Below are 10,667 nucleotides of genomic sequence, written 5' to 3' on the forward strand. Positions count from 1 at the left end.
GATAGATAGATAGATAGATAGATAGATAGATATGATGGATAGATATACAGAAAGATAGAAACATAGCTATGATGGATAGATAGATGATAGATAGATAGATAGATAGATAGATAGATATCATGAATGGATAGATGGATAGATAGATGAGAGAGAGAGAGAGATGATGAATGGATGGATGGATGGATGGATGGATAGATAGAGTGAAATAGGGATGGTTGAATAGATAGATAAGATGGATAGATAGGTAGATAGGCAAGATAGATAGATATGATGGATGGATGGATGGATGATAGATAGATAGATAGATAGATAGATAGATAAGTATGATGGATAGATGGATATGATGAATGGATAGATGATAGATAGATAGATAGATAGATAGATGATAGATAGACTGATAGATATGATGGATGGATGGATGCATGGATGGATAGATAGAGAGAGAGATATGATGGATGGATGATAGATAATAGATAGATAGATAGATAGATCAATAGATAAGTGTGATGGATAGATAGATAGATAGAAATAGGGATGGATGGGTAGATAGATAAGATGGATAGATAGATATGAAAGATAGATAGGTAGATAGGTAAGATAGATAGATAGGATGGATAGATGGATGATAGATAATAGATACATACATAGATAGATGATGGATGGATAGATAGATAGATAGATAGATAGATAAGTATGTGGGTAAATAGATATGATGAATGGACAGATGATAGATAGATAGATAGATAGATAGATAGATAGATAGACAGATATGATGGATGGATGGATGGATAGACAGATAGATAGATAGTAGATTAATAGATTGATAGATGGAGAGTAAGGTAGATAGATGATACAGACAGACAGATGGACAGATGCATGGATGAGTAGATAGATGGATTGACAGATGGCAGAAACAGATAGATGAATGGATGGATGGAAGGATGGGTGAATAGATGATAGATAGATACATAGATAGATAGATAGATAGATATGATGGATGGATAAGTGATGGATAGATACACAGATAGATGATAGATGGGTGGATAGATAGATAGATAGATAGGATGGATAGATAAATGGTGGATAGATACACAGACAGATGATGCATAGATAGATAAACAGAATCTCTCACGGTAAGGCAGGGTTTCTCAATCTCAGGACTGCTGACTTTGGGGCAAGATAATTCTCTGTGGTGGGGGCGTCCTGGGCACCGTAGGGTATTTTCCACCCACCAGAGGCCAGTATCACCCCTCCCACAATTGTGACACCCAGGCCAAGCCCAGGCACGGCGACAAGTCCACTGGTGTGGGCCAGGCTCCTCCCCAGGTGAGAAGCCCTGCTGTAGTCAAGGGAGAGTGAGCACTTGCTGTCTGCTCTGTTCCACAGGCATGGAAGCCCATGATGGGTACCGCGCCCTCCAGTGGAACGGGGGATCGGGTGGACTCCCCGAGAATGAAACCACGTTTGCAAGAATCCTGCAGCAACAAGGTTATGCAACCGGCCTCATAGGTACTCATATCGTTAGTGAACAGGAAGACCAACCATCAAGAGAACCTGTTTCCCTACAAGGTGGAAAAAAAAAGTCGTGTGTCAGAACCAAAATCGGGGGCTGGACCCTTCTGATCTCTCTTGGGTTTGTCACAGTGTTGGAACTTCTGTTATTGACAGGCAGTTTTTCACTCACTCTCTTGGGAGGTGGCCCTCTTTCCTCCATCCCCAGGTTCTATATTCGGGGCTGTTCTCATAGGCATCTGCTTCCCGGCACCCATGACTTTTCTGGTCTCCACGTAGCAATCTGGGGGCGACACAGACATTCAGAACATAACATATCACATCTTCGGGGACATTTTCAAGGACTTGTTGCACATCCACACTATCACCTTTCTCTTTTCACTCCCAAGAAATGGAGCAAAACTTCTTAGCCACCCAAATTGACTAGAACTTTCCATTAGCAACTCACCACCATTGGATCAGTGTCCCTGACCCCAGAACTGGAAAAGTAGATTTATTTTGCATTGACTAGAATTGCAGACCTGTGTACCGGTTCCTTCTGTGCCTCTTCTTCTGGTGCACACGTGCCATCTATATTTAGAGAAGGCTGTTCTTGACAGCATGAGAGGTGGAGACCCTCCTGGACACTCTTCGTCTCCACCACCCTCACCCTGTTCGAACTTTTTTGCTGCCTTAAATGAAAGCAGGGGAATAAAGGAAGATACCCGGGCTTGGAGTTAGAACCAATTCCTATAGGTTCTGAAGACACTTTGTGAGTCGCGGGAGGGAGCAACAGGGCAAGGACCCGGTGTACCCTGTGCACTTGGAAATTATGGCAAATAGTACTTTGGAGCCTTTTCTATCCTGTTTTGTAGCTAAATTTAAGGTGGTTGAAGGTCTGGAGTAAATGAAGTAGAAAGTGCCCATAGACGGGCGCCTGGGTGGCTCAGTCGGCTAAGCGTCTGACTTCGGCTTAGGTCATGATCTCGTGGTTCGTGAGTTTGAGCCCCACGTCGGGCTCTGTGCTGACAGCTCAGAGCCTGGAGCCTACTTTGGATTGTCTCCCGCTCTCTCTGCCCCTCCCCCGCTCATACTCTGTTTCCGTCTCTCAAAATGAATAAATGTTAAACATTTTTTTTTTTAAGTGCCCATAGAGAACCCAACTCTTGCACATCCTGCTGGAATTTGATATACGGGCTTACTCACGTTCCATCTCAATGATATTGTTGTCAAAATTCTTGCCTTTGGGAAAAATCTATTATAAGCATTTCTTGCTTACTAGTTGGTGGAGTGAGATGGTTACTTCTACTCGGTCTTGAGATTTTGCAAGAACCAACTCCTGTTATCAAGCGGCTGTCTTTTAAGTAAGAAATAGCAGTAAATGATATTATGTGAGTTATTTAATAGGATAGTCTAGGGTGACAAACTTATAATTACACACAGTCCGGAAAATCTTAAACCTTTAATCTCTTGATAACTGTCATGAGTATTTGTAATGTTCATTACTGTTTGCAAAGTGTAACACACCCATTTAAAAATACCCCAATATGAATGAATTCATTTCATCCCTTTCTATTTTGAATTTCTATTGTGTTCCTTTCTTTAAAAAAATTTTTTTTAATGTTTATTTATTTTTTATTTTTTTTTTAATTTTTTTTTCAACGTTTATTTATTTTTGGGACAGAGAGAGACAGAGCATGAACGGGGGAGGGGCAGAGAGAGAGGGAGACACAGAATCGGAAACAGTCTCCAGGCTCTGAGCCATCAGCCCAGAGCCCAACGCGGGGCTCGAACTCACAGACCGCGAGATCGTGACCTGGCTGAAGTCGGACGCTTAACCTACTGCGCCACCCAGGCGCCCCAATGTTTATTTTTGAGAAAGAGAGAGAGACAGAGACAGAGCACGAGTAGGGGAGGGTCAGAGAGAGAGGGAGACATAGAATCCGAAGCTGGTTCCAGGCTCCGAGCTGTCAGCACAGAGCCCAACGTGGGGCTCAAACCCATGAACCATGAGATCGTGACCTGAGCCAAAGTCGGACACTTAACCGACTGAGCCACCCAGGCACTCCTATTATGTTGCTTTTCTCGTTCAAGTTTTGCTGGTTGCATACCATCTTTTTTCATCAGAACATCCACATTATTGAGAAGGTGATTCGTATCAGACAGAGCACCTTATTTGTATGTTCTTCTCTAACGCCCTGCTCTCATTTTCAGGGAAATGGCACCAGGGCGTAAATTGTGAATCCCGCAATGACCACTGCCACCACCCACTGAACCACGGATTTGACTATTTCTATGGCATGCCTTTCACGCTTGTGAATGACTGTGACCCAGGCAGGCCCCCGGAAGTGGACGCCAGCACGAGAGCGAGGCTGTGGTTTTACACCCAGGTGGCGGCATTGGGAGTGCTGACCGTTGCTCTTGGCAAGATTTGGGGGTTAATCTCTGTGCCCTGGAAAGCGGTCCTGGGTGCGGCCAGCCTCGTCTTCCTCTTTTTTGTCTCCTGGTATGCCAGCTTCGGGTTTGTGCGTCGTTGGAACTGTATCCTGATGAGAAACCATGACGTCACTGAGCAGCCCATGGTTTTGGAAAGAACCGCGCGTCTCATGCTACGGGAGGCAGTTTCCTATATTGAAAGGTAATAAAACCATCACCAAACCATCACCTTTGATTTTATTGTTTTAAGTTTATTTATTTATTTTGAGAGAGGGAGGGAGAGAAAGAGAGAATACCAAGCAGGGTCCACACTGTCAGCTCCGAGTCCGAGGTGGGGCTCGAACCCATGAACCATGAGATCATGACCCGAGCTGAAATCAAGAGTCAGACGCTTAACCGACCGAGCCACCCAGGAGCACCAAAAACACCACATTTGAAACAGGAGGTGACTTCTCAGAGCAACTGAGTCTCTTTATCATCTTTGGGATTTCCTCAACCAGCCTCAATGGGGAGATGGTTTTCAGGGGCTCAGGTGGATCGCATAATGTCGAAAGAGGTTCCATCGTGTCTGAAGGGTGTTTCTCTGCTTTCAGAAATAAGCACAGGCCATTCCTCCTCTTTGTGTCCTTGCTACACGTGCACATCCCCCTGGTCACCACAAAACAGTTTCTCGGGAAAAGCCAGCACGGCTTATATGGCGACAACGTTGAGGAGATGGATTGGCTGGTAGGTAAGTCAACGCACACCTGAGCCTCATTCACTCTTGGAGTCACTGCTCAAGTTTGGAAAACATATGGGCCATGTCACTGTCAACCAGGTTGCAATAAAGAATAACGGGGCACCTGGGTGGCTCAGTCAGTTAAGCGTCTGACTTCATCTCAGGTCATGATCTCATGGTTTGTGAGTTCAAGCTCCGCATTGGGCTCTGCGCTGACACTCGGAGCCTGGAGCCCGCTTTGGATTCTGTGTCTCCTTCTCCCTCTGCCCCTCCCCCACTCACACTCTGTCTCTCTCCATCTCTCAAAAATGAATGAACATCAAAAAAGGATTTTTAAAAAGAATAGTGAAAAAGGCAAAGAATAGGGAGAAACGTCCCCATATCATTCACGTCCTCCTTCAGCACTTCGGATTCCTCAGTCTGCTTCTGCACAAAATCATCCTTCCACGAAGTGCGTTATTTAAAGCCATCGTGAGACATTACCGGAAGTGAAGCAAGAACACTGTTGTTCAGGACAACAGACCAACACAGCTTTCCTCCTGTAGCCTCGAGAAAGTCCGGACAGATCCAGTGAGATGGTAGATTCTATTTGTTTTCACCTTGGAGTGTGGCTGATACACAGTGTATCACACTTAGTGTCAACTGTATAGAGATTCTCAGAAAGACGTAGACATCTAAATCCTTGCAGGATCTGAGGGGTGTCCTGGGAGAGACATAGTGATGTGGTACACCAAGTTAAGAGGCAAACAGCCCCAAAATGGGAGGGTGGATTACATAATGTTTTAAAACTCTGCATTTCCACTGTTATGCATGCCAACGTGCTCTAAAATCTTCATTTTCAGTGCTTTAGAGGTGCATTCGGTCTCCATGGATAAAATGTGCACATGGCTTGTACGTGGCTCTGCACCCCCGAGCCTTGGGCTCCCTGTGTCAACACCCACAGATAGATGCTCACAGGTCTGGCTTCCTCGTGTCCCGACAGGGGACTCCCATCAAACCTTTTCTCACCATGTTGCCACCCCCATGCACTCATCATGGACACGTGTATGCCTGCCAACCATGCGTGTTCAGAACACGCTATGACTTTGGGTGTTTATTATGTTCTCTGCATTGGCGATACCTTTGTAAGCAAGATTCTGAATCCTGTGGCATCAGAATAATCTGATAGGCATTGACCCTTTCTGACAACGTGCGTAATGATGGTCTATGGTGACTGCAGAATCCACTTGGGGGACTTTCTAGCAAGAATGGGGAACTTTGGGTTGAATTTACTGATGATGGATTACTGGCTCTGTCCTGAAATGTTCCACTTTTCCTCAAGGTGAAATCCTTCAGGCCATTGAAGAAAACGGTCTGAAAAACACGACATTCACGTATTTTACCTCTGATCACGGAGGACATTTGGAGGCAAGAGACGAACGCGGCCAGCTGGGGGGATGGAATGGAATATTCAGAGGTGAGACCAGTGGAGATTGGGGCTGAAAAGGCAGATCGTGGTCCACCAAATGACTCCCAGCAGTGGAGACTGGAGAACAAGTAGAAGGGGAAAAGAGTGTGTACTCTCTTTCTTCCTTTCTTTCTTTCTTTCTTTCTTTCTCTCTCTCTCTTTCTTTCTTTCTTTCTTTCTTTCTTTCTATCATTGTATTTTTATTTTTTTTTATATTTTTATTTTAGAGAGAGTGAGAGAAAGAGTGTGAGTAGGGGAGGGGCAGAGGGAGAGAGAATCCTAAGCAGGCTCCACACTCAGCGCACAGAGCCCAACACGGGGCTCAGTCCCACAACCCTGGGATCATGACCTGAGCCAAAATCAAGATTCAGATGCTCAACCAACTGAGCCCCCCGGGCACCCCAAGAGTGTGTGCTTTCAAAGGGGGATTTCTTGAGTAGCAGCTATGCACCAAATTTTACCAGATGCCAAGAGAGAGAAAAAAAGACACCCGACCTTCCCATGAAGAGTTTACATTTTAGTAGAAGTGTGAGATATACAAATAAATGATTAAGACAAAATAAATGCCATCCTAAATAAAAGACAGTACAGTAACTATAACCCTAATTATATGCATCCTTGTATTTGACTATATTATGCGATACTTAGCGCATCATAACTTTTATACTGCCCTTTTTTTAAAGTCTGACACAATCGCTCCACATGATTCATGGATTCCATATTTATGAATTCTCCTGCTTGCTAAAATTTATCTGTAGCCCCAAAATCAATACTTATGATGAATTTGTGGCCATCGAAAGAGCAATGAAAATACTGGTCACCTGACACGTACATTCCCAGTTAAGGTTGGATGAGGCAACTGTGTGCCTATATTTCGTCTCTCAGACTATGAACACAGGTCTCTTTTGTGGTCACGTTTTTGCGGTTTTGTTTGCTTTTTGTTGGCGACTTTGCTGCTTCAAATGGCTCCCAACCATAGCGCTGAAAGCTGTGCCCTGTGTCCGAGGGCAAGAACCCTGTGCCGTGCCTCATGGAGAAAATCAGTGTGTTAGATCCGCGTGGTCGAGACATGCATTCTAATGCTGTTGGCTGTGACATCAATGTCAAGGGATCACAGTATCTACTCAGTAAGGTGTGTTTAAGCCAAACACACAGAAATATACCAACTGACTGATGAAAATATAGAGACCAGAGTCTCCCTGGAACCGAGCCCTGTATTGCTCCTGGGAGCTGGGATTTCGTATTTGCTCATGGGGTGTTTTTGACGGCTCTGTAGAACACCACTCCGGGGGATAATGAGGGTTGACTCTATATGTTCCTACCCCTTGGAAGTGGATTTTTCTTCTGATCCACCGTATACGTGTCCAAGATGTAGCAGGTTCATTTACAGTAGATTCTTACTGTCCCCGGTAGTATGTTCTACAAACAGCCGAAACCTTGAATTCCGACTGTGGGACCCGGAACAGAATACCCACGAACCCAGCATACAGAACTGAGACCAGATACACAGGAGTGAAGCCGCTGATTTTCAGTCACCCGTCACACAGCGACAGAAAATGAAAGGAAGCACATTATAATCTGAACTGTGGCAAAGAAGCCTTTATTTAGCGAGATTCTGAACGCATCCTTCCCTTCTTAAAACTCTCCTTCTGTAACATAAGATTGCTTTGACTCCCCTATCCAGAGTTCCTAGGCAACGTAAGCATGTTCCCTAATGCTCAGTAGTGGTGCGTGTTTCCCCAAAAGCCAGGCTGGGTCCCAACTCATTGCCAGGCACCCCAGAAATGAGGAGGAACCAGGCAAGGGGTAAAGGAACAGGTGGATGGTGTGGTGAGCAGGTGGGAACGGAGGAGGGGTGGGTCCCAGACCCAGTTCCCAGTCCTTCAGGAAGGAAAAAAGATGGAATAAGATAGGGGTCACCAGCCGCACACGGTGTGAAACTCCAGGGCCATTATGCCCCTGATGCCATGCATGCACACCCCATTTTTTCTGGCGGTCACAAAGACACCCTGAATCACAAGGGGAGAGTGTACAGACTCCACGTGCCCGTGGGGGAGTGACGAGGTTCTGGAATTATTGCCACAACCATTTATTGGGAACGCAGCCTGCCGCGGAGTGCATTGATGGGCGTAGGCGTCCAGGGAAACACTAGGTGTGCCCAGGTGTGTGTGTGGATGGGACCGTCTCCTGGACAACCCTAATGGCACTTCCTTACAGGTGGCAAAGGGATGGGGGGCTGGGAAGGCGGCATCCGCGTCCCGGGGATCTTCCGGTGGCCTGGGGTGCTGCCGGCCGGCCGAGCGATCCACGAGCCCACCAGTCTGATGGATGTCTTCCCCACCGTGGTCGAGCTGGGGGGCGGCCACGTGCCCCAGGACAGGTACACGTACAATGAGACCCTCTGTTCCCCGGTTCCTGACAGCTACCCTTGCACTATTTCACACGTGGGGGAGAAAAACGACCACAACGTGAGAACATCTAAAAGGTTCTCACGTCCTCAAAGGTAAGGGTCAGCCTAACGCCACAAAATAACCACCCTCGCGAAAACATGATTAAATACACTATTGGGTCCATTGACTGGTTTTGCCGAGTGGGTAGAATTTGATAACTGCAACAATCGGGAGATTAAAGCAGTAGAAGTCAGTCCGTTGGAAAACATCCCCCTATGATTTCCTGAAAAGGCAGTCTTGCCCATGGGCGGATGAGGCTGTGGCCTCAATATCTGCACATTACCAAAGGCTCACGCTAATACAGGGTAAAAACAAAAAAGTAAATCTTTTCACAATGATTTGATTTTAAGACGACAAATAAATACTTCTGAGTAAAAGAGGCAAAACCAATACAATATGTGCAGGTACGTGTCTGTGGGCTTATCAAGTAAGACCTCGATTTTAAGGAACTGGCTCAGGCAACTGTGGAGGCTGTTCAACTGAAATCCTCATGTCGGGCCAGCAGGCTGGAAATGCAGCCAGATTTTCCGTGTCATAGTCTGGAGACGGAAGTTCATCTCCTCTGGGAAAACTCAGGCTTTGCTCTTGGCAAGATTCTGAACACATCCTTCCCTTCTTGAAACTCTCCTTCAACTGATTGGGTGCGGCCCACCCTCATTATCAAGGATGCTCTGCATTGCTCTAAGTCCATTGACTGTGGGTGTTAACCGTATCTAAAAAAAAACGCTTTCATGGTAACCCTTAGGCTGGTGTCTCACCAAATCCCTGGGCGCCATAACCCAGCCAAGTAGACACAGAAGATGGAACCATCACAACTAGGGTACAATTCAAATAAAAGGGAAGATAACTCCATTTTTACATTCAGTTCAGATTAAGGACTTTTTTTGTTGTTAATATTTATTTCTGAGAGAGAGAGACAGAGACAGAGTGTGAGTGCAGGAGGGGCAGAAAGAGAGGGAGACAAAGAATCTGAAGCAGGCTCCAGGCCCTGAGCTGTCAGCACAGAGCCTGACGCAGGTCTCGAACTCGTGAACCGCAAGATCATGACCTGAGCCGAAGTCAGTCGCTTAACTGGCTGAGCCACCCAGGTGCTCCCAGATTAAGGACTTTTTAAAAATATAAGTTGTTTGTAAGGAAGACACTTCAGGTCACGTGGCCGTTACTGGCTTCCCTACCCAGCTCCTATAGACATGTGACAACATGTCTTGGAATCTGTTATGATTTTAAATCATAACATAATATGTTATGTTACGATTCTGCTACATTAACACTCAAATCAGGGGCCTGGGCAGTCCAGCCAGAATTTAAGATGACTTTGTGTGGAAGAAGTGACCCCACGACTTAGTGACTTTGTGTCTAAAACCAGTATGCATCTCGCTCAGCAACCTGCCATCTGCATGATACTGGGGCGATGGCTCGTCTCCCTTGCCCTCAGCGGGGGCCCCCTCCAAGCTTGGCGTTTCATTTGCCTGTGCAACACTGCACAAAGAACCTTGGCCTGATTCCTTCCTGTGTCTCTTCACTGAATCAGGGTGATCGATGGCCGTAGCCTGGTGCCCTTGTTGCAAGGGACTGCCGAGCACTCAGCACACGAATTCCTGTTTCATTACTGTGGGAAGTATCTGCACGCAGCACGCTGGCACGATAAAGACAGTGAGTACACACTCTTCTCTTGTGGCAGAAGGGGGCTTGCATTAGTCACAGTTCCCCTGAGAGACAGAACCAAGAGTGTGTGGGATGGATGGACAGACAGATGGACTGTGGATGGATGGATGGATGGATGGAAGGAAGGGTAGACAGGTGATAGACAGATGATGGGTAGATGGGTAGATGACAGATAAGTGATGGATGGATGATAGGATACATTGATTAATAGCTAATGAGATAGATGGATGATAGGTCGATAGATGGATGGATGGTAGAAATAGAAGATAAAGACAGATGTGGACGGATGGACGGATGGATGGGTGGAGGGTGGATGGAGGGTGGACAGATGGGTAGAAGGGTAGAAAGGTGATAGACAGATGATGGATAGATGGATAGATGACAGATAAATGATGGCTGGATGATAGAAATATAAGATAAAGACAGATATGGATGGATGGTAGATGGATGGACAGATGGA

General features: G+C 46.0%; 1 protein-coding gene across 3 annotated transcripts in view; it reads left to right on the top strand.

Annotated features, from left to right (window-relative positions):
• ARSD (arylsulfatase D) overlaps positions 1 to 10,667 on the top strand; it is a 22,516-nt gene that overhangs the window by 10,084 nt on the left and 1,765 nt on the right. For all 3 annotated transcript variants that reach the window (XM_040460167.1, XM_040460168.1, XM_040460170.1), the window contains 6 exons: positions 1,387 to 1,509; positions 3,706 to 4,129; positions 4,521 to 4,657; positions 5,967 to 6,101; positions 8,310 to 8,472; positions 10,074 to 10,195. In XM_040460167.1, the coding sequence (XP_040316101.1) occupies positions 1,387 to 1,509; positions 3,706 to 4,129; positions 4,521 to 4,657; positions 5,967 to 6,101; positions 8,310 to 8,472; positions 10,074 to 10,195 (1,104 nt within the window). The remainder of the gene's footprint in view (positions 1 to 1,386; positions 1,510 to 3,705; positions 4,130 to 4,520; positions 4,658 to 5,966; positions 6,102 to 8,309; positions 8,473 to 10,073; positions 10,196 to 10,667) is intronic.

Source organism: Herpailurus yagouaroundi, unplaced genomic scaffold, assembly GCF_014898765.1.
Source record: "Herpailurus yagouaroundi ecotype Mexico unplaced genomic scaffold, PumYag 248, whole genome shotgun sequence".
In the NCBI taxonomy this organism is placed as follows: Eukaryota; Metazoa; Chordata; class Mammalia; order Carnivora; family Felidae; genus Herpailurus; species Herpailurus yagouaroundi.